The sequence below is a fragment of the Neurospora tetraspora genome, assembly GCF_033439725.1.
Source record: "Neurospora tetraspora strain CBS 560.94 chromosome Unknown B0H65scaffold_10, whole genome shotgun sequence".
Taxonomy (NCBI): domain Eukaryota; kingdom Fungi; phylum Ascomycota; class Sordariomycetes; order Sordariales; family Sordariaceae; genus Neurospora; species Neurospora tetraspora.
Genome location: NW_026944392.1, coordinates 450,346 through 473,449, shown reverse-complemented (window position 1 = coordinate 473,449; position 23,104 = coordinate 450,346). Strand labels below are relative to the sequence as shown.

The 23,104-nt window shown below is 52.2% G+C and overlaps 8 protein-coding genes across 8 annotated transcripts; 6 read left to right on the top strand and 2 right to left on the bottom strand.

The window, feature by feature from the left end:
• Positions 1-551: 551 nt before the first annotated feature.
• On the bottom strand, positions 552-1,253 carry B0H65DRAFT_389128 (uncharacterized protein; the record flags this gene model as incomplete). Its single annotated transcript, XM_062823733.1, has 2 exons — positions 552-969; positions 1,171-1,253. Coding segments are annotated over 2 exons (501 nt in total), but the record flags the coding sequence as incomplete, so codon positions are not given.
• An 897-nt stretch (positions 1,254-2,150) lies between these two features.
• On the top strand, positions 2,151-2,615 carry B0H65DRAFT_393664 (uncharacterized protein; the record flags this gene model as incomplete). Its single annotated transcript, XM_062823760.1, has 1 exon — positions 2,151-2,615. A coding segment is annotated over one exon (465 nt), but the record flags the coding sequence as incomplete, so codon positions are not given.
• A 3,665-nt stretch (positions 2,616-6,280) lies between these two features.
• B0H65DRAFT_436784 (uncharacterized protein) lies at positions 6,281-6,439 on the top strand (the record flags this gene model as incomplete). The annotated part of the gene is made up of 1 exon (XM_062825260.1): positions 6,281-6,439. One exon carries the CDS (start codon positions 6,281-6,283, stop codon positions 6,437-6,439), a length of 159 nt encoding a protein of 52 aa, XP_062676756.1.
• Positions 6,440-7,318: 879 nt separating this feature from the next.
• On the top strand, positions 7,319-7,639 carry B0H65DRAFT_446858 (uncharacterized protein; the record flags this gene model as incomplete). The annotated part of the gene is made up of 1 exon (XM_062825817.1): positions 7,319-7,639. One exon carries the CDS (start codon positions 7,319-7,321, stop codon positions 7,637-7,639), a length of 321 nt encoding a protein of 106 aa, XP_062676755.1.
• Positions 7,640-7,892: 253 nt separating this feature from the next.
• B0H65DRAFT_436735 (uncharacterized protein) lies at positions 7,893-9,584 on the top strand (the record flags this gene model as incomplete). The annotated part of the gene is made up of 4 exons (XM_062825254.1): positions 7,893-7,999; positions 8,249-8,297; positions 8,976-9,269; positions 9,333-9,584. 4 exons carry the CDS (start codon positions 7,893-7,895, stop codon positions 9,582-9,584), a joined length of 702 nt encoding a protein of 233 aa, XP_062676754.1.
• Positions 9,585-15,124: 5,540 nt separating this feature from the next.
• Positions 15,125-16,108, bottom strand: B0H65DRAFT_592901 (uncharacterized protein; the record flags this gene model as incomplete). Its single annotated transcript, XM_062831136.1, has 2 exons — positions 15,125-15,821; positions 15,909-16,108. The coding sequence occupies 2 exons, from the start codon at positions 16,106-16,108 to the stop codon at positions 15,125-15,127; spliced, it is 897 nt and encodes a 298-aa protein (XP_062676753.1).
• A 756-nt stretch (positions 16,109-16,864) lies between these two features.
• B0H65DRAFT_436876 (uncharacterized protein) lies at positions 16,865-17,385 on the top strand (the record flags this gene model as incomplete). The annotated part of the gene is made up of 3 exons (XM_062825268.1): positions 16,865-16,932; positions 17,006-17,157; positions 17,234-17,385. Coding segments are annotated over 3 exons (372 nt in total), but the record flags the coding sequence as incomplete, so codon positions are not given.
• A 2,548-nt stretch (positions 17,386-19,933) lies between these two features.
• B0H65DRAFT_77051 (uncharacterized protein) lies at positions 19,934-21,406 on the top strand. Its single transcript, XM_062831391.1, has 2 exons — positions 19,934-20,091; positions 20,158-21,406. Exon 2 carries the CDS (start codon positions 20,258-20,260, stop codon positions 21,251-21,253), a length of 996 nt encoding a protein of 331 aa, XP_062676751.1. The 5' UTR covers positions 19,934-20,091; positions 20,158-20,257; the 3' UTR covers positions 21,254-21,406.
• Positions 21,407-23,104: the final 1,698 nt, after the last annotated feature.

Below are 23,104 nucleotides of genomic sequence, written 5' to 3'. Positions count from 1 at the left end.
GATTGCAATAAGCCGTAGAAATTATTCTGAAGATTGGAGGGCACACCATTAATCCCTGGTCCAAGGGAGGAGCCATTCATTGAGTCTCCAGCCGTATGAGAGGGTTGAAAAGCATAAGGGCTGTAGCGGAGGTTGCTCGCGAGTTGGACCTCCGGAATCCCTGGCATTGTGATCGGAGTATTTGAACTGCCGATACCCAAAGGATTGTGATTGCCGGGGCCGTATGGATACATCATTGCTCCTCCATTGTTGACAGAGTTAGAGTTTGAAGCCCCCTCAACTGGGTACTCTGCATCGTTTTCTCCATTTTCCTGGTTCTGGGTACCATCACCACTATCATTGCTAGCGGCGGCCTTTTTGCGCTTCTTCCACTCAAGCATGTACGAACGGCAATTTAGACAACGCGTTTTCTTGTGTTCGACCTCCTCCTTGAGACACCCGGTGCAGCACCAGATTCCCAACGCGTGGCGAGCCTTGATGTCCCTGATGCAGTCCTTCCCTGCAATACGGCCATAATTATGATCCAGACAGCGGTGCGCGCCCGGTTGCCAGACGAGGGAGTTGCAGCGGCCAGCCAATGCATCACATTTTTCCTGAGAAACGATAGGCGGACCTACTGGTACGCCGAGGGCGAGTCGAGAGGGACGGGGAGTAGAGTTGGGATTACCGATGTTGCTTCCTGCGAGTTGGTGACCAACAGGAGAGGCAACTGGATGGTAAAGTTGAAAAGGTGTAGCCGGACCGAGGGCATCAGGTGCATAGTCAAGCGGGCGGGAATCAGAGGCAGTTGATGGAACATTGATGTTGCTATTGAGTTTAGCAGATTCGCAAGATTGGAAGCGAATCTTATGATATATGGCCATTTGGGTAATAATCTGACGAATACTCGGTTCGGGGTTGAAAGACGAGGGAAGGACGCAGTTTTGTGCTACTAGCAACTCCTCAGGTGTGAAAGGTTCCTGAAACACTCTTGCTTCCATTTCTTCGTATTCTTGGCTGGTGATAATGGGATCAGACGGTCCAGGATCAGTATTGTCCGACGTGTTCATAGTCAGGCCGTTATCAACATCGTGGCTATGGGTTGCAGGTCGCCCCGGAGTTGTGTGCTGCTTGAAAGAAGATATATATTAGACTGCGTTCATGACAACTTCTCTGAACCCGACGTAGGACCCGCTTACCTCGTGAACTCCTGAAGGATCCTCGTCCACATTGTCAGCAGGTTGCTGACTACCTGATGCCCTGTTTGTTTCCATGACGATGTGGTTTCCGATAGGCTGCTGGTACTGTAGCGTAGTTCGTGATGAGAAAAGTGATACTTCTGTCAAAAAGCGAAGAACAAGAATTGATTCGGTTATTGGTGACAACAATGAGCAGTGGAACAGGAAGCAAAAGATTCCAGGTTGGGTTGGTTGGCTTTGTTTTGTTTGGTCTCAGAATGGGTGATTCTTGCCTTTACTAGAGGCACCCGACTGCTACATCTAGAGGTACCTTCCCACCGGTATGTACTCTACACTTCTGAGTGCTCTTTCTCAACAAAAGCCAGTCCCCGACCTAGTCCTTCTCGCCTACCCACATATGCTCCCATCCTTATGGTAAGATCACTTTTCTCGTTCTCGTTGTTCTTGCGTCCGGATTAGACTGGGAAGGGAGAATAGTGAAAGAGAGACGCAGTGCAACCTGAGTTGAAGGCTGCTGGTGTAAAGAAGGAGAGCCATGTGCAAGCATCATACTCTTCACTGTCTTGCTGAAATACCGGCCCAGAAAGGGCTTCGAGGGCACCCTTAGTTTTCCAATTTAACCCAACCATGAGTTAATCCTGAAGATCCCGGATGTACAAAATAGAAGCTTTGGTTACATTGGGATATCATTTATATACCAAGAACTTCTTGTAAGATGTTCAAGGTCGCCCTCCCGTCGTCCGATCTTCTGACAGTCAGGTTGACCAGACCATTCACCTCGCGTCTCTTGCGTAACGATGCTTACCAGTAAAAGAAGACGGTTTATTAGGACGCTTCAGCTTTCTCCGTGGCCCTTTCTGTTCCGCACCCAACACAACAAAGTGCCAGCATTCTTCAGGACATTGTTACGGCCTTGCGTTAAGGAGAACGTCGACAACCACGGCCCTCAAGAAAACGGGAAAAATCATCAGCATGTCATCTTCCGCCACCAACATCCGCAGCTCATGGTCGGACCCGTTCCACCGCTCCCTTTGTTTGAGGCGCAAGCTGGAGTCGAGGTACAACGAGCAGCTATGCCTTCCTCAACTTCAGCGCAGTCGTGATCGTCTGATGGCGATCCACATCAACTATAGCAAGGAGAGTGTAATCGACGCCGCGACCCGCCTCTTCAACGATACCAAGGCACCTCCAAGCTCCATGACTGACGAGAGTCTCTTAACTTCTGTCCACGACAACATCTATGCGGACGACTTCGGCCTTGACGTCGGCATTGCTACCTCTATGGAGGAGTGCGGCATCACCGAAGGCTTAAGCGACCACCCAGGCCACTATTCTCCAGCCTTATCTCCTTCCGAAGCCTTGACCCTTCTTGACTCCCTCGTTGTAGGCTCTTCTGCTCTCGAGTCGAGTCAGGCTTTGGGTCAAGCTCTCTCTGTCGGTAACGCTCAGCCGATGGCTTCAGTGGCTTCAGCAGGCGGCCCGCTCGCTGCCCCGATTGTCGTTCACGATGCCGCTCACATCTCAGCCCAGCATCTTCCCACCAATGCAGCCATCTTGACTCCGGCCTCCACTCCTGGCTCGGCGGACAGCCCTAGTGCTGGTTCGACTCTCCCCGCAGCGTCCAAAGTCGTCATCGATGTTGCTCCGGAGGCTGCTACCAATGCCACTGCTGTCTCTTGCAAGTTGTTGAGGGGCTGAATTTTGCGACAACGTTCGCGGAGAGAAATAACAGGCTCTCGGAGGGGGTACACGGCACCGATTCGGGGCATGGGCTGCATTGTGCGCAACGGAAGGGCAGAACAGGATCGGCGCTTCGTGGGCATATTTGAACAGAGCATATTGCTCTCAGCTCTCAGCAAGGAAAAGCGATCTGGAATCGGATTCTTCATCAAGGATTCAACCTCGTTTCTGGATGGATGGGTAGTGCCATGTTCTCGTCGTCTCGGAGGAGTGGGAAAGCCAGTGTAAATAGCGCCAAGTCTAGCAGTTGGCGAACAAATCAAGTCCCCCATTCCCCATAGATTACTCCCTTTGTGCCTCCCAAAGCGTGACGTTTGTGAAAGAATCATTTTTCTGATGCCTTCTATTGCCGGCGGGGCAATCGCTGGATGCAACATGAAAGGTGCGATTGTGAGCAACATGTCTGATGCCTGGCACAGGAGCAAGTTGCAGCAGCTGTAGTTGGCCCCCTTCAGGGAGGGCAAGCTGAGATGCGGGCAAGCCATAATGGGCTGCTGTTACTGAACTATCGTGATCGGCATCTTTTTTGCTGTCCCAGAGATAGTGCACCATCTAAGCCGTGCGTCTACAGCCGACCCCACCATACCCACTTTCCTGATTCGTCTCCACGATGTCAACAAAGGAAAGCGACAACAACAGGGATTTCTTTGTCAACCATTGTTTCTATCACCCAAAAGCACCTGCCTTCTGTGTTGCTCATGCTTGCCTAAACCACTGCAATGTTCATCTCGAATTCAAGTGCCATGGCTTGATGCAATCTCGCAGCAGCCGCGATGCCTTGCGTGCTGTGTGCGTACCTCCCCATGTTCAAGCAAGTGTCAAGACGGATTGCTGCTGCCCAATGTACCTACCTGTCTCCATGACTGAATCCCATCTCGCGCAGGCAACCCATCTTCGTGCAGTTTGCTCGGCCACGCAAAGGAGTCCAGCGACTCCCCTTGTTTGTCGCTGTCCCCCAAAGCTGTCTGGCGCAGCTCCTATAAGACGGACAGGACACTCCGATTTCCGGACAGCTTTTTCTCAATATCACCTTCCAACAGCGAACTCCTTGGCTTGACGGGTGATCTTACTTTGCAGAGTTATCCTTCGTTGAGGACATACGGCTACCGTCAAGATCCGACTCAGGGCGGCAGGGCGCTCCTCTGCGGTGGCCTCAAGCTTCTTGTTCCAAGCTCCCCTCTTGTCACTCAAGTGATTCAACTACGACCAGAGCCTCTGGAACCCAACTTGTTGCTTCCGGAGCTGTTCATGGGTTAAAGATCCACACAATTTCTCTCAACAAGCTCCTCTTTTCGTGCTGCTACCCTGTCCCTCCTCAAGTCTCGGTGAATCCGGCCATGACGAACCGCGGCAGCTACTACAATGTTGTTTCCGTTGCTAATCTCCTATCGTCGGTCAAACGCTTAGGAACTCGTCACCTTGATCCGTACTCGCTGTGATCGCAAAGCTGGAGCCAGAATACGGACTGCTCCTTGGCCCTCGAAACGTTCTCCGTATGGTCCTTCGTTACTCTATTGCTGAGAACGTACCACGCTTCGTTGACGGCCGACGGCACTCCCCGATGGACTAGCATTACCTCGAAGTAGCAATAACCGACAGATTCCGGAGATCTTGCTCTGCTTCCATGGTGGTCGGGGGCAGAGAAGTTGGCTGAAAGGTTTCATTCCCAGTCGCCGTTGAAAGCTCGGTACCAGAGCTGATGAACAGTTGCTACGCACTTCCCAAGATAACATCCCCAGAACTCGGCGCCTCCGCCGACTATTACAAGGATGAGCCACATACGAACTACAATGGATTGTCGTCACAATACCTCTATCGCCAGATGCCGCCCCCTACAATGGAAGTTGTCAAGGACAAAGGGAGCTTGGCGTCCAGAGGCCCCCAGGTAACCGAGAGGCTCGAAGTGAGGAGTAGCACTAGATCTATCGAAGCAATGGTCGTGGTGGAACCAATGGTCAAAGACCACCTCCATGTGAAGATTGTATATACGAAGATATCTGGTCTTGTTTCGCCGTAATCTGGTGAGCGAGACCGCGAGCGATCCTGACCTAGATTACCTCGTCGCATGGAACTCCTTCCAAATTGTCTAAGGTACATCCGCAACACGTACAAGCCACTCGCAAACTGAAACTGCCCGTGCGCTCCCCATGGCACTTGACAACCACACATTTCACGTCGCCTAAGCTCAAGATAGGTATGTAGTTCCATGAGAGCAAAATCTTACTACTGTTGTCATCAAATGGCCACATTCGATGAAAATGGTCCGTGCTTGAGTTGCGGAACCGGATCAACTAGAGGTACTCGATAGCTTCAAGCGAAACCAACTCACCCAAATGGGATCCTTGGCGAAGTAGGAAGCTTCCACACTGGCAGGCAAGATACCGGTCAGCAGAGGAGGAGTGAAGGTTAGAAATCTTTGCCCGATAAGCTATCGGGGTTCCCGTCAACCAACAAGATCACGAGTTGTCCGGGCAGAAGTGGGTTTTGAGCTTCCGTCTCATCACAGTCAAGGAGGCCAACGACCACACAATAGGAACAACAGGAGCTGAATAGCGGGATAATAAGAACTCAAGAGTCCCAGTTGCAATTCACTGTCCCTGAGCCTGTTAATCAAGGACGCACGGAACACCCATAAATTGGACGTTCCGGAGGTCACTTTGACTTTTCCTCCGTCACGCTCGAGTCCACACATCTTCGCGGCCACCCACCCACCCATCTAGAGCGACTCAACTCCCCAAACTCCCATCAACTGTGTCAACTGCGATCATCTCTATAGCAGTTAACACGCCGAAACAACCATGGCTCCTTACCAGTCAACCCTGCGCGGCGCTGGTGCTGGCGGCGAGGGCGTCAACAATCGCGGTCAGATGGATCCTTCCAACTACCATGATGCCATCCAGAACACTATTGTTCGCATCATGGAGGATATCCAAGTTGCTCCCAACAGCGAGGTTACTCAAGCTGCCTCAGCCGGTCCTGGCACCGTTGAAGAGGCCAACATGGCCATTCCTCCCTCCGAAGATTACTTCAACGTCAATCCCAACACCGACTTTCACGGCGGCTTGGAGCCCGGTAACAATCCTATCAACGACTTTCACGCCGACATAGAGCCCGGCAACAACTTCCATTCTGCCGGTCACGCCAACTTGGAGCCCGGCAACAGTCCTATCAACGACTTTCACGCCGACTTAGAGCCTGGCAACCACCTCCATTCCGCCGGCCCGCTCCTTGTGCCCACCATGCAGCCTCTCGCTGCCATCTCAACTTGCAACAAAGTCCTACGCAACGGTATCATCTGTGGTCAGCCGGCCTAGCAGCCCGGCGCACACCGTTGCTTTAACCATCTCGCTTGTTATATGAGTATGGCGAAGCGCGCTTTGGTCACGGAACGCCTCATGAGAGGCGAATGGACCTGCTCAGGCAGGTACTGCGGGGTTGTCGAGCAACCCAACACAGTCTGCGCTGCGTGCAGGCAGCGCAGCAGGGACTACCGCCAGTCCCTGACGGAGGCGAAGAACTAGGGACCTTCGGAGACAAGATGCCGGAGTTGGGAATACCGGTAGGGGGAAAGACGGCAGGATATCACGACTGGAAGACGGATTGAAGTTCACCTCGACATCTTTCATGGTTCTGTTCAGTCATCACAGATAGATGTACTTCGGTTGACCTACTCGCATCGTCGAATCCTACCTTCCATATTCTTCTTTTTACGTATTCTTTCATTCTTTCCCTTTTCCGTGACTATTGGGAATTATAGATAATTGTGATAAGATCATGCATATCGACTGTGATATATACGATAAAACATCACGAACTTCTTCCATCGGCATACCTCGTCCGAACTACAGGACTATCACTATCACCTAAGGAATAAGCCACCCTCCATTACTTCCCACAGAGTCCCATAGAAATACTACCCTGAATACTTTCGAGCGGGCTTTCTCTCTCACTGCCATGCCCATCCCGGTCCCCGGTCCGGTGGCGGCTCCCATCGCAGCCCCGGCTGCCAGAGCACCTCTTGTAATTACTTCCACTTGCGACAAGGATCTCGGCTGCAGGATGGATCGAAGTTACGGATCATCACCTAGTACTAGACGTCTAGTTGACCTTTGAACTCCCGCTGTAGGCTAGCCTCGAATCCCAGATACGTTCCTTTTGTCTCCAAACTATAACAGGTTTCTAAATCATCGTGACATTTCCAAGTATGTCGACTGTGATATATACAAGTCATACATCCAGCATTCTGGCCAGTTGTTCTGGCTGACCACCTCCTTCAATTTACTACCACTTCATTCGTCAATCTCGCCGTCACGGCTTCAACAGGTCTCCAAAAGCGAGACGAAGTAGATTTGATCAACACCGAGATCAATCTTTCTCCCTTCAGGGAGGGAAACCTGAATATGGACTTCTACATGAGTAAAGCAGCCCGCGCCTTGGTGAACGAGCGCCTGATGAGAGGCGAGTGGACGTCCTCGGGCAGATACTGCCGGGTAGTTGACCAACCCAACACTGTCTGTGCTGCGTGCAAGCAGCGGTCTGCCGATTACCGGCAGTCGAAGAAGGGCGGAGATTCTAGCAACACCAAGGCTTGCAGCAGCAAGGCCACCTCTGCCAAAGCCAAAGGCACCGCCGCCACTGGCGGTGTGTTGGCAGGCAGGGTCGAGAAGAACTCGAAGAAGAAGAAGAATTACGAACCTCCAGTACTAGGATTCTACAGATGAAGATACAAGTAATGGTACTGGAAGATACACTTGTATGCTAGCATCAAATCTCACAAACCTCTTTAACTACCTACCTAGGTACTCGCTCTATTCGCTCTCTCGGTTCGGTTCCTGACAGTGATTCCAGATGATCATGATAAGGCCTTGTGTGGGCCGTGATATGAATAATAGAGATATCCAGCTACGATGCCTGTCAGAATTGACTGACAGATATACTCAGGAAACAGTCCACGGCTTTTCCGCCACAGACGACATGTCCTTGTACTTCAACACCATGTGCGGCGTCGCCGACAGCACTACTACCCACAACGACTCGGGGCAGCTGCACGCCAACATTATAGGTTTTAGCGTACTCATCCCGTGAAACCTGAGTTATGCGATTTCGTCCGATATTTGAGATATTTCGTCCGATGTTTCTGAGGCAGGCGGGCAACAACACAATAGGATCTCCATAGGAGGATAATAGGAGCTCAGGAAGGCCGGGTAATTCACTTCCTCTGGATTCTCCAAAGGGCATAAACGACCCGGAATATCGTCCAAACCATCGGAAAGTACCTCTAAGTGGAATTCCGTACTGGGAATATGCACCCCATGACATCGGATGTTTAGTCCAGGAATCAATGTAAACAAAACATTAGATCAGACTAAAACCTCCAATGTTGGTTTAACATCCAATGTTGAACTCCCTATAAGCAAAAGGATAGAGAGCTTACTTCTAGGTACTTTACTTTCTAATTTCCAGAAGGCCAAAGTCTTCTAGAAGTAGTTCTATTAATATCTTTCTATGCACCGGTCGGGTGGCCGGGGACGAGTTCAAAAAGTTGGTCACGAACAGGAATCGAACATGGGTCACGAATGCGAATGAAAATGAAGAACTACTTCATTAACCACTTGGCCACTGAGCCAAATGGTTGTTTCTGACCTTGAGGTTGGTTCTTTCTGGTTATAAAGGGGAAGTGCGATATTTGGGGCGGAAGGTGGGAAGGAAGGACTTTGAGACTTTGAGACTTTGAGAAATTCTAAGTTTCCGACCCGACCCAAGTCCAGGGGCCGACCCAAGTGCAATGCCCTATATTATAGCGCCTTCAACTTTGGAAGTTTTTTCAACATTAGAAGTCATGGAGGTACAACCTGGACTTCCAATATCACAGATTGGATTTTCCCGCTATGGTTACTAAGGGAGTATTTCTCCCAAAGATTCCTCCCACACAACATCCTGACCTGCCACTTGAATCTCACCTCCGTAGCCTCGAGTCACATTTCTTGACCAACCCTCAAGGAGTACATCTACGTATGTTCATTGGCAACTGCATACGAGGATCCGCGCTAACATCAGGAAGCACTCAACGGCTTTGCGAATACGGACAGTATGTCGCATTACTTCAGCACCATGCGCGGTGTCGCGGACAGCGACGATCACCACATGTCTAAGGAAGACATGAGCGCGTTCTTCAACTTCGAGCGATACGAGCAGGATCGTGTTGCCGAAATGGCCAACGCGATGCCGAGCACACCTGTCACCGAGCCTGCGATCGGCATTGATGCCTACGCACCTACTCCGGCTCCCGGCCCTACCCCCGGGAATGCCACGGTTCCTGGTCCCGCACCGGCCGCCGGTGCGCCCATCATTGTCACCGACACCTGCGACTTTAAGACCAACAACATGGCGATCGCATGTGGCGCCCTGGCTTAGCAACCCGGTGCCCATCTTTGCGTGAAGCACTTGAAGTTTCACAGGTCGAGGGCAACCGAGCGCTTGGTGGCTCAACGTCTCAGGAATGGCCAGTACACGTGCTCAGGAAAGTACTGCGGCCCTGTGGCTACCCCCAACACCAGCTGCGACGCTTGCAGGCAGCGCCTCAGGGCTCGCCGTCTGCGCAAGAAGCTGGCCCTCGCTGGAAATGGCGACCCGCCTACCGGCGGCGGTGCTGCTTCCTCGGCTTGAGGGAACTGGAACCGCGACCATGTCCTGTGATGACGAGATGGTCTGGGGGATCGAAAGGAAGTAGATGCAATTAGCACCAAGTCACATCGCTTCTCTTTGACAGGGGTGGAAATTGGGGTCCTGGTGGTGGACTGCCGGAAGGAAAGACAGATGAAGATGATCGGAGGAACTGGCTTAGGCACATAGATTGCAGTCGGCGACGAGATTTTCGATGATGTAGACTTTCCGACTTTATCCTCAATGATACCCCAGTAGCCTTTCATGAATGCAACGTTATATACCTCTACCTTGCTGGTGACTTCTTCATTTCTTCCTAACGTAACAGCTACTCGCCGACGACAGCTCCATATGTCCGAATACCGTCGGCGGTCCTATCATCGTCACGGGCACTTGCCTCCAGCACCTCAGCCATTGCTCCGGTCGAGGCTGTCATTTTAGCCTTCATTGGCCCGGCTATGTCGCGTCAATGCGTCTTGGCTTCTGTTGGTATTCCTGCTATTACTTCGGCAACACCGAGATTGATGTCGCTCCTTTGACGAGGAAACCTGAAGATGAAGATGCGGCTGGTGGACTAGGGAAAGCAGATGGAAAGCGTCAGAGGAACTGGCTTAAGCACATAGATTGCAGTCAGGGACGACATTCCCAAAGATGATAGACTTCCACGCTCCGACTCCAACATAAATAGTACTTTACTAGCTGCCCCTAATCATAGACTCCCACTTAGTATACTTGTTTCTAGTGACTCCTTGGTTCTTTCCCTAGCCGTGAGTCCATCGACGGTCTTCACGCCGGTCCGGAGCCCATCAGCATGGCTCACCCAAATGCGATCCTCGCCGCCACAAAAAGCCTCCAACTTGCAGGCAAAACAACGGCTGACAAAAGGAACAGTGATGGCTAGAATCTTGCGCCCAAGTTAAGGTTTTGGAGACCAGACTACAGACCCACTGTTCCAGTATCCCGGGAAACCTGAGTTCTTCATCTCATCTTTCGCGGGAAGGCGTGCAACTACACAATAGGATTTGAATAGCAAAATAATAGGAGCCAGGGATGCCGGGGAGAACTTCATCTGAGTTCACCAAGAGCGTAAACGGCGCCCAAAATACCTTGCCATTCACTCATCTGTGATCCCATACCATAGGCCGAGCCATGGGAAAATTGTGACATCCTGTAGAAGTAGGTATTTAGCCTGCCACGCAACTCCTGACCTGCCACTTGACTCGTCCTTTCACACACTAAAGTCACCCTCTTCGTTGACCTTTGCTCTCCTCAGGGGACGTGAAAGTCAAGGATCTCGATCAATACCGTCCATTGCTACCATCTCCTTAGCAAAGGAACTCGCATCTCAACGATACGGCAACATGGCGCCGTATTTATCCACCATGCGCGGCGCCGGTGGCCAGCGCCCCAATGCGTCCGGTCTGACCTTCATTGCTGACTACAATGAGGCGTTCATCAAGATGATGGAGGAAGCTTACCGCATCGTCGACCAGATGGACCCGATGGGCGCTCTTGTTGGGGACCTCAAGATGCCCATGGAGGATATGCAGCACTTCTTCAACTTTGCCCAGTACGAGGAAGATCGCGTTGCAAACGAGTCAACCAAAGCCACTGCTTCTGCTGCGACTACTCCCATGGGATTAGGACTCGGCACTAACGCCTCTGGCAAAGCATCCCCAATCGCTGCGGTAATTCCTGTAGTCAATGACTGCACCGACTCGGGCATGTCTCCCACTGGGGCTACCACCAATCACATCATTTCTCCTACCAGTACTCCGGTCGGGCCTGCGACCAACGCCTCCGGCACCTCAGCCATTGCTCCCGTTGAGGGCCCTATTATCATCACGCAGACTTGCGACCATCACGACGAGAAGAAGGAGGGCGTCTGTGGTGCCCTGGTCTAGCAGACCGGGGCCACCAAGCGCGCGCGCCATCTCAAGTTCTACATGAGCCGAGCCAAGGAGAGATTGGTCAAGGAACGGCACGCCCGTGGGGAGTATACATGTAGCTGTAAATACTGCTGTGTCGTTCCGACTCCCCAGACTTCATGCGCCGGCTGCAGGCAGCGCCTAAGAGACCGCCGCCAGCACCAGAAGGAGCTTGCCGACAATGGCGCTACTCCTTAAGCTTAAGGGCACCGCTGTCACCGCTGGCCCGTTGGCGGGCAGGTTTTTTTTCGAAACGACCAGAGTCACAAAGCAAGGAAATTCTAGCAAGCATCGGGCTCTGTAGTTTATGACGGGAAGAGAACACGGGTGCTTCATTTGAAGCGGATTTGGAGTGCCACTGATGGTCGGCCAACGGCAGGACAGACATAACCATTGAAGCCGGATATGAAGCTCGAGGAGGAAGTCTTCCAGAATGGAGGGCTCACAGAACAGAGGTGATGAAGACCCTAGTAGTATAGCCTCCAATTCAGTTCCTAGTAGTGATTCCCTTGTCCTCTTTTGTTTGACTGTGAAGGTGTGCCAAGAAATGTAGTGGTGACACTCGGCTGCCACTCGAAGATTTGCACTGGTATCGTCCACCTTAAATCTTCCATCGTCGACGAAGAATCACTCTGCGTCCCTCTAATATGATTGGATGGAGACTCCAATTTGCCTCACATAGAGAAGAAATTCAAGACGATAAGACGAAACCGGACTAACTTTGCCCGTGAAACGACATCATGAGAGCAAGCTGAATAAAAGAGATACAAGATGATGGACTGACATCACTTGACTAGCCAGCGTTGCTGTAACATGGACAAGAGGGCTAGTGCTGGATAATCTCGTGTGCGTCTGAAACAGGTAGCAGTATTGCTCTTTGCAGCGTGGGCGAGCGTCCCCGGGCCGGAAAATTGAAACACTTGCTCGTGTTTGTGGGCCAGCCCATGATCTTTACCATCAATATGGCGATGAACCTTGTATATTGAACGAGGAGGTTGCATTGTACGAACTCTTGCCTTTGGCCTTCTTTGAAGATGACTTCCTCTCCAGGACACCGACTGAGGGAACTTGGTAGGAAGTTATACCATCTCGCGTGCTGTCTTTGACCGCTGGGCTTACCAACTTGAGCCGTTAGAATAGTCATGGGTTTCAATTCCTGGGAATTGAGCTGCTTCCATCCCATCTTTTAGGCGTAGGGTTGACAGGCTTCCGAACGCGATCTCTGCACCTCCTCCAGATTAAGTCTCCATTTGTTATTAACTCGACCTGTTGTGATAGGGACCGTCCTCCAGATCTTATTAATGAAGCTAAAGGTAGATGACCGGCATGGAAGATCCCTTTAGCTATGATCGACTTCGAACGTGATGTACAGGTCGTTGAACCAATCTGATGGGTCTCGAGGTAGGTTCAAAATCATAGGCTCAGCGAGGACAACTCGAGATGATTGTTTCTCAAGGAAGCGGATGGGTCGGCCGTCGGGTTGAGCAAACAAGACGGGTATATTGCGAAGTACGGAGTCGGCAACGTTGTGCTGATATTTTACCTTAGCCGCTTTATAGTAGGATCAACTCGGTATCTGTAATATTAAAAGAGTGTCAGCTACCGTGCCCTAGCATGTGTCAGAACGATGAGGGATACGGTTGGTATCTTATCTTCATTAAGACGGGGATTGGAGCAAGTGTGGCTTGGTTTGGAGTTGTGAGCTGCAAGACTGCGATACTCGATACATGTGCTTGTCGGCGGGATGTTCTCGTAGTTGCGGCACAAGGTTGATCAGGTTGACCGAGAAGATGGGCGAGGCGAGCAAAGCAAGCGAACTTGTCACAACAAGGAAGCAAGGATCAGCATGGGTTGTAGAAGAGAACAACAGGAAGAGGACGCATTGCTCGAGCCAGTGCAGTATCACCAAAGACCAGAAATCGAGAATCCGACGTCGGAAATGGTTCTGTGTATGCACCGCTCGGGCTGCCATGGGTCCTTTGCTGCAGGATGGTCGGTGGCGTCAGAGGAATGGAGAGACGTGATCTGGAGGTGGTGTGCCCCTGTGATTATGCCGATGAACCATTAAAACTTGATCTCCTCGTACGAGAGAGGTTTACCATGGCGTTGCTTGTTGCGGACAGTTAGCGCGTGCTTTCTGTGGGTGTTGTATGAGAATAACGACGAAAGTGCTCATGAATGGCTTCCACTTCGAAGGTGAGTCGAAGACTTGCCTGCTTGTTTTGAGCTGTCTATTATGCCTACCCTAGCCGCCATCTGGTATAATTCGATCCTTCTTCCTGTCATCTTCATCAAGTGCACTTGCCTCCGTCGCCATCTTGGAGGAGGGAATGTCAGAGTGCGTGATGGCTGCTGCGGAACCTAGGCAAGTGATTCCTTCCCGTTCTTTGATCGAATCGTGCCAAGTAGAAGTCCATGAAACATGGCTCTTCCAACATCAGAAACTTTGGATCCGCGGTTCCTCGACCACGAAAGTTACGGAGGACTTGAAACTTGGGGCAAACCGATGTACTCTGAGCAAAAAGAACAGCAATGGGTCAGATCTTCACGAAACAAAGTTTAACAAGAATCCAGGGCTTGCTATCTCCGATCCGCAGAAGAAGACTGTTGTCCGCGAGGTGCCCTTCGACGCTGCGGTGTCCTCCTCCTCCGTTCTCCACATTTCACACAGTCGACGGGAAGGCGCATATGCGAGAAGCTCAAATGATCCAAATTCCTCGGGTCCGAAGGGAAGCTGCATCTGCCAACGGTCATGTGAGCGAAGGCGAGACCGGGAGAGTCCCGATGTCGGCGGGAAGTTCCTTCGTCCAACGGGTTGGTTGTTCGAACTTCTTCCTTCAAACAGCTTCCACCAAACGATCAATTCCTTGACAACACAAGCCAATGCCAATTCTGTCTCCATTTACTTATCAGCTATCTACAATGCGGCAAAGGCCATCTCAATGGCCGATCCTCCTTGTTTTCCACCAATCTGACCTCAACGTCCCCTCGCTTCTTTTCGTGCCAGTTGAGCCTTTCCTCCCCAATCCTTTGTCCTGACCTTTATCCTCTACGACAATACCCCATCCTACGAACAGTGAGGAAAGCTTCTTCCTGTATTTGCCTGGTCTTGATCTGAGCTGGGAGTGAGCCACTGGTGCCGCGTGAAAAGAACCTGTGTCAGGCAATGAGTAACCCTACCCGCACCCACCCCAAACCTATACGCACCCTCCCCATTCTAAGACACTTGGTAATGATTTACTCCCAACGCTCAAAGACTTCTTCAAAGCTGGCAGGGTCATAGTTTAGTTCCTAAACCCGCAATACATGCCGGTTCTCTGACTCAAGAATCTATTGAAAGTCATCGTCGCCGGCAATTGCATTCGCAGTGTCCGATTTGTGCAACGTACTCTCATTATAGCCAACCACCAAGTTTGGAATTACTAGAAAATGTATAGAGAATTTGGATCTATGAAGGTGCCTTATTCTATACCAAGCTTGGTATAAAAAGTCTTGTATGTTGAGTTCCTTGGGATGTTGGTGGTGGGAGAGGGTGCGTGTAGGGTTTGGGGTGGGTGCGGGTAGGTTTACTCCAGGCAATATGCCGTCTCCCTCCTCCGTTCCCACCTCGGCCAACTACTCGCGCTGTTCACCCGTACCAGCCGTGGCCAAGGCCGCAGAAGCAACTCTGCTGAAGTTGATGGCGAGCCGGTCCACCTGGATCTTCACCGCCGAAAGCGTCCTACTCTGGGCTTTCACAAACTGCGCCAACTCCTTGATCTCGCTCATGAGCTTCTCGGAGTGACCCTCCAAAGAGGTGGCGAGGTCCCTGTCCTGGATCTGAATTTTCGCAAAGTCGGCTTCGAGCTGTGCCGTAGTGTCATTGAGGAGCTCGATCTCCGTCTTCGTGTTCTCGGCATGGCTGTGAAATTTGCTGGCAAACTTGTTGAAGTCCTTTCCCATCTTTTGAACTTCGTCCAAGACACTTCCTAGACTAACACCGGGTCCGTCTGGTCTGGGTACGGCTGATGTTGATTTTGCTGCCATGGGCTTCCCGACGACAGGGACGGTTACAACGGACGTGCATCCCATTTGCCTCAACTCCTGGGCGCTCATTTGCAACAAGTCTTTGCCGTGTTGCCTACAGACCTCATGCCAGCAAGCCAAAAAGTCTCTGGACGCTTGTTCTACTTTTCGGAGTCCAATGTCCCACGAGTTGGGTTTCGCATCAAGATCAAGACAGTGGCCAGCGAGGTCAGGTAGGCTCTTCCATAGTCTAGCACTCGATTCTTCAAAGCCTCTCCCGGGCGGGTAGTGGAACTCGACATCGCGCCTGTAAGTACGACAGCAGTCACACAGGGTTCCGCTTTGTTCCTCGCCGACTGGCGTTGTACAAGCAAGCTCTCCGATGATTTCTAACGCTTTCAAAATGTTGACCGTAGGGAGATATTTCCGCAAAGCCTTTCCCACATTGGCAGCCCGGTATGCGCACCGGGGACAGTGCGGCTCCCGCCAACCGGGTTGACGAAGGTAGTCGGCAATATTTGGTGGGCCTTGGCTGCCCTGCCCTGCACCAAGGCCACCAGCCTGGGGAGGTTGAGGTGGGGCCGAGTTAGACATCTAAACTGGGTGCAATCGGTGCAAGCTGGTAAATCGTGGTCTTGTCCCTTCTCCTATTGATCCAGACAGGAGTCGTGAACGAGTAACTGACCGGAAGGAATGGGTGCTTTATAGTACACAAAGCCCCTTTAATTGTCAACCACATCACCCTTTCAATGTTGAACACCAAACCTTTGTCCAACCATGAAAGCTGACTAACGCCTTTGTTTGCAGTTTCCTGGGAATTTTGTTCACTTCCAGGTAGCCTACCACAAAGTATCCCAATTGTTGGCGTTTTGCTGACATCACCAGCTACCACCGTATCACGATAAACACAATGTTTGTTGGTTGTATGTACCACACTTTGCCAACAATCTTGGCGGTTGTCCGTATCCCAACAACGGCTAACAGAATACGAGACTATCAGATGCTACCCGCAAGCCAGCGTTGTATCCCGTCGAAACATTGGCCAACAGCACCGTCGGGAAAAACGCGTGTTCCCTTTTCGGCTCGGCGTTACCACCCCGTTCCCGTCATATCCGTATCCGTCCTTTCGCATCACCCGATCTGCTCTACCAGACTCTCAGCTGAGGGGTTCAGAAGCACTTGACAGCCTCTAGGCACCATCTTGTGTCGGGCCTTCCACTTCAGTAACCGGGAGGGATGGAAGGAACAATCCTTCATATGCGCGAGGAGGATGGTTAAGAGCACCCAAGTCCGCCCTAAATGTTGTCATCGGCTTTTTGTCCTTGACACCTCAAACGCTCAGCGGTAAACATCACTATTCCAACGTTTACGGCAATCATCATGAAGAGCCAACTTGCCTTTCTCCTGACGGCGTTGAGGTATTCCTTGTCCCTCTTCCTTATCCCTCTTCCTTGACTGTTCTGGCCAAACCATGCTGACACTCTTTGACAGCACCGTCTCCGCCGGCCCCTGTAAAACTGCCACCACCACCGCTCCGTCACCTACGATCGCCCCTTCCTGCACCTTTACAGGTACCCAGACACAATGGGCCACCAGCGGATGTGATCTCTCCTGTGACATGAGCGGTTTCTGCATCTGGGACGGTAAGTGTTTCCGGCGTCGAGGCGTCGCGTTCTAGTTCCTGTCTTTGCTGACTGACTGGTCTCGCTCCTCTTTTAGCTGCCATCACTAAGTCTTGCGGCTGCTCATCTGTACCGATCGTGACGACGACCGTCACCCTTTGCCCGACGAGAACGCCGTGTCAGCAGTGCACTACTGGTTGGGGCATTGCCACGTATACGCAACCTTGTGAGGCTACTGCGACTCCTTGATCTAGGACCGAGCAATTGCTTTTCCACGACAACGGAGAAAAGCTGCTCTAATTGTTCAAGAAACTGGATGGAGAAAGTGCTGGTGCTGCCTAGGGATTGTAACAGGAGCAAAAGAAGCATGTAACGAGCTGTATGGAAGAGAAGTGTTCTGGCTCTTTTGGGGATACCTTTGCTGCCCGTTGCTTCCTCTTACGACGAAAGGTTTCCCTTGCTCCCTCGTTTGTTGTCTTGTTCCTGCCTTCCACCCCTCTTGCTTGTTTTCCCAAGTTTCACCTCCCATAGTAAGTATTTTACCAGTAGCTGAAGAAGCATCAATATGCGTCTAGCAGCCATGCGATGGAAAAAGGGGGGCAATCTAGGCGCAGCTCTTCATCTGCAGTGCTTTGTATGTATGCGGTTCACTCTTCCTTTGACTTTTCGCTGACAAACGCGCATTACCATCGACTTGCTTCACCCCGGCGAACGGAGAGACACAACGACGAGAGACGGGCGTTGGGATATTGGTGCGTACTGTTGCAGCAAGTACGTACCGAAAGACCCGCCTCCTGGTGGTGGGTACCTGTTCATCGGCCAGTGTATGGATGCTGGAAGTCAACAGCGAAGTAAGTATGATATCCATCGGCAGCTGAGAGGGATATCTGCCGTATCGATCAGCACTCATACAATGGAAGTTTCGGTGACGGCTTACTCCCATCAATATCGGGTCCGGGGAGTGGGTCCGGGTCGGCGCGATAGTGTAGGTCGGTGCTGCTCGGCGTCGGGCATACAGTCTTGATGAACGGTGAAGAACGAAAAGAAGATGCGAACGGCAAGTGCCAGTAATTGAAGTGGAAGGAAGGGTCCGGTGCACCTTTTGCCAACATTATGATATGCAAACAGGCAAACATGCAGATATGTAGTGGAGAGAGAAGGGAAGCCACGATGGCGATGATCTTTCGTTGCCGATTGCCGGGACTGGAAGCTCCCGGTCGTTCTCAGAAAGGTGCATCGGAATGCCAATCAGTGATTGCAGGCATTCGTTCCTGCAGCATTAGCACAAAGGAAGCAACGGAACTCAACGGGCGGCCTTTTGTTCGTTGTTGGCTTGTTCGCTCCTGCCTTCGTGGCCGGGTTGGCCGATATCGGCTTCTTGTCAGACTCTCACCAGACACTCGCACATATCTGGCGATGAATCGTGCCTACTGCAGCAAAAAGCACCCTGAAGATGTACAAAGGGGTTAGAAAAGATGTGTAGGCGACATGAAACGTGGAAGTCTGGTACCAAGTGCCGCCATGCAACAACATCGCGGATTGCGCGCCATCACATTGGGGCCGGGAAGGCCAACAGGCAATATCTCGGGCAGGAGCGGACCTACGACTTCCAGAACTGCGTGGGAACCAAATCGCTGTGCCGAGGACCGATGCGATTGCGACTTTCCGCAAGGCCTTCCGCAACCTCAATGCTATCATCCTCTCTCGCCCGAACCTTTCTTCACGATTCATCACGCCGGTCCTCTTCCCAAACCATCCACGCCGCCTCCAGTCCGGTCACTCTCGGATACCAGCCATCCAGCACCCGAACGAGAGCATATGCGTGTAGGAAACATACAAACGATTGACCGAAAATCGAAAGTCCAGACCGAGAGACTTTCGCGGTGGTATCCAGCCGCGCCTCGCGAGCCCGGTCAGCATTGCATCAGCTCCCGCTCAGATGTACCTCGGACACTCAAAGCGATCTCGCTCGCCATCCCCCAAGCACTTGGGCATCGCGAAGCTTTCTCTCCTTGATGGTTAGAGGTAGTACTGCGGTTATGTTGTTCCTTGTCGTTGTAGCGTTCAACCCAGTCGCGCCACCGTTGGTTCCTTTGCCTCCTCTCCCACCATCGCGACCACCCCGATCGAAACAGTCTGAGGCTTGGTCCGGCCACGCGGCGCCACGATAACAAAGAGCGTTAGCGTTAAAAGAGGAAATACAACAAAGATTCTTGGACGAGATGCAGCTTGGGTGAAGCGGTTTTGGTTGGTCGCGATCATGGATGATCCAGACGCGACGCGACTCGCGAGGTGAGTACCCCCTCAACGGCCCCTCACATGATGCATCTCAGATGCAGCTCGGATGCACCTGCCTGCACAGAGACTAGAAGAAATCCTGAGCATCCTGCTCGCTCATTCCCTCTCCGAGGCGATTTGCTTTCCAAAACCGGGGATCTTGTCATGTTGTCCCCCAACTTCCTCGTTGCTTCAAACCCTCTTCGACGACGGCAGTGGCGGCAGCGAGATGGCCCGCGCCACGAACAGTCAAATGGATAGATAACGACCGTTATGTTGACAAAAGAACCGCTGCTTTCGCGCTGAACAGTCTGAGGGGAGGTCCAGGCAATACCGCTTTGCCCGGCGCTTCATTGAGCGTTGCCTTTTCTTGGGCCGCCTGAACTCCGCGATGAAACGGCCTTCTCCCCGAAAGAGGACTCCAAAGTCCAAGCGACCGCGGCCATTCGACGATACAAGCACATCTGCGAGACCAAGAGCTACACGAATGGCACAAACAAAGGGACGGCTGCATCTTTGAAGCCAGTCTCTTCACGAAATGGCTCTCGTTGACAGCCGGTGATTCTACCCACGCCCAGCAGTTCACCGACACGCCCACCTGCGCATTGCGACGACCCTCGAACACTCGAAGCCATCCTGCCATCCACCCACGCGAAAAGCCGAGAATCCGCGCGCCAGGTAGTCTGAAAGATCACTTCCCCTCGTCCTTTCTCTTTGCCGCACATCTAACATCCCTCGTTCAAGCAGATGTGTCCATTTTACACTCCCGCCATGCAGTTTCCGCATCTCTACGAACCCAGTGTCAACGGGCCAGACATACCTCAACCCCAACGTATAACCGATCATGAACACACCCGACGAGGAACTGGCCGCGACGGAGACAGGGTCATCGACTAGCCAAACCCGAAGCACGAAGCGCCAGCATGACGAGTCTGACGAGGACGAGACCGAGAACAGCCAAATCCACAAGCGACAGCGCGTGGATGACGAGATCATCAGCGAAGGGATCCAAAACCAGGAGAACCCACATCGGCAAACCTCCTCCATTACGGCCAACCCCGACACCACTGAGCCGAATACTCATCAACCTGCTCTCGGTTGCAACGAGAGCGCGATCACTCTCACACACAGGCCCCGAGTGGATGACGAGCCCGAGCAAGAGGAAGATATCCCCAACAGCGAGAATCACGACGAAGAAACAAGCCCCACCGTTTTGTCTGCAGACCCAACGGCCGAGTATACCAACCAAGCAGAGCCAACCCATACAGGGGAATGGGAGGAACGAGATTGGACGACCCTGACAATCGAGGAGCTCTTCTCCAATCCCGCATGGGATTACACCCTTGATCCCTTGTTCGAACCACAACCTTTTGAGCCGACGCCATGGTTCCCTGACGACAATCAGATGATATGCGGGATAAGTTCTTGCCCAATACCGACTCAGTCAGACGTGGAGAGCGCGGGACTTCAGGCAGAACACTCCGCAGGTGTGGAGGTGTTGGACGAACATTTGTTCAGCCCAGATACGACTTCTTCCTCTTTGTTCATGGATAGCCGCCACAGCCTAGGAAGCCAAACAACAGAATTTACTTTCCTATCATCTCCAAGGTGTGCGGCTCCCAGTGTCCAGGGTCATCAGTCTCCGTCGTCCGAGCAGACATCTTTCCAGACAAGTAACTCGAGTGCCGTGTTTGAGCCGGAACTCTGGCGTTTTACGGAGTTGTCCAACGACGTAGGAATTGGTGAGCTTCATGATGACGGACCAGCAAGCAACTACCCGCTTCAACACTTAGAGCCCTCTGCTGGCCAGGACGGAGACGAAATCCAAGTCAAGGAATAGGATTCTTCTTTCCCGCGTCCCGTCCTGTCACCTGTATCCACCGGCATCGGTGGCACCGAAGACCCTTTACGGATGGGGAACCAAGTCGATGTCACCGAAGGCAGCTCAGAGGCTCTCCAGTTCCACCCAAGGCTTCCAGCTCGTCTCCGCTTGGATATGATAGCTTCTCACCTAGGCTTTCCATTGCAACCCGTCACACCTCCAGTTCCAGTCTCGTCACAGGCTCCCCCGGCTGCATCTCCAGCAACTCGAGTTCCTCCGATCCCACCCCGTCCCACGCGATTGCGTTCACGCCCCTGTCAACCATGTCCTCCACCCGCAACAGCAGCATCTTCAGGCTTCGATCAGGCCCCTGCACCTCTGCCCGCTCCTTTTCCCGCTCCAATTCACGCTCCGATCCCAGCTCCTATCTCCGCTCCCATTCCCCATCGTTTTCCATCACCACCACCTGCTCCTCTTTCCCCTTCTCCTACATCGGCTCCTGCTCAAAGGCCAATAGCATCCTGCACCCGCTGCCACAACAAAAACAACCCGCAGCCTTGCCTCCCTGGCAAGATGACATGTGTCGGTTGTTCCTTTCGGCGGAAATCTCTCCGCCAGCAGCGAGAAGAAGAAGGACTGTGTACGACTTGTGGAAGAGACCGGGATGATGATGGGAAGTTGACGTGTGGAGAGTGTAGAGCGAAGGGGAGGGTGAGGTATGCTAAGGGGAAGGGGAAAGGGCAGTAGGGAAGCAATTGAAGGGGAAGGGTGAAGATGACTGGGTTGGGGGGAGGTTGGAAGAATCTAGGTGGGAGAAGAGAGGGATGGTGGGGAAGGGGCGAGGACTGGGGGAAGTTGGTGGGAAGGATGAGAACTGAGGATCACTATGGGCGAGGGAGGACAGAAGACTAGAATAAGGAGAATGATAGGACAGATGTAAAGGAACAGAACATCTGATCTGTACCGATGATGAGGGTGTTGTGGTATGGACGGGAGTGGTGAAGGTGCTGTCACTTTGTTCGACAGAACTTGGCACGGTCAAGTTGCTGTCATTAGTGTTTTTGTACTTGATAGAAATGGTAACAAAAATGAATGGTTTCCCGCCATTCTCGGTTTGGCCCTCTCCTTAGGACAAGATCTCAAATGTGTCTGGTTGTTCGAGTTGGGCTGATGATGGAGGCTTGGCAGTCAGGGAGGCAGAACCGGGAGTTTGTAAGTGGAAACCAGTCAAGTGGAGGAAGGGTCGCAACAGGGCGTTTGACACCGCTAACAAGTAGTAGCTCAGAGAACGAAAAAAGCAGAGGAAGTCACGATCAAGCGGAACGGATAATGTGTCGGGTAGATGCGGGAAACAAAAGCGGGACCTAGGTCACTCCCCGACAGGAATGGGGCAAGTGCTCCTCGCGATCCTGAGATATGGGAAGGAGAGCACCTTGACTGCTCAAGAGAACCACTGGTTTGTCCATCTCTCAGGCATTCGCCAGACTCTCAACTTCCGATTTCCTCCTTTGCACTTGCCCACTGGTGTCTGATCGGTGGTGTTCCAGACCAGCTCTCCTTCCCGGCAAGAATGTTTGATGAGAACACCCGGAGGGAAGTTGGCGGAAGGAACTACCTCTACACCAGGACTTCGATGACGTGGATCATTTCACTTGCACATGTCGAACGGAGGAAGTTGCGAGTCCGGGCTCCGCGAGGTACTAGGTGTGGTGCAAAGGAAACATTCGCTTCTGCTTCTTCTTTTCCATACACAACGCCCGTCCATTCGTTGATCGTTCATCACCCATCGCCATCGCGGAGACCATATCCTTCATCCTCTACCAGTGCTAACAGCCGAGCTCGGTCGGGGTCAGGATACGAAGCGAGAGA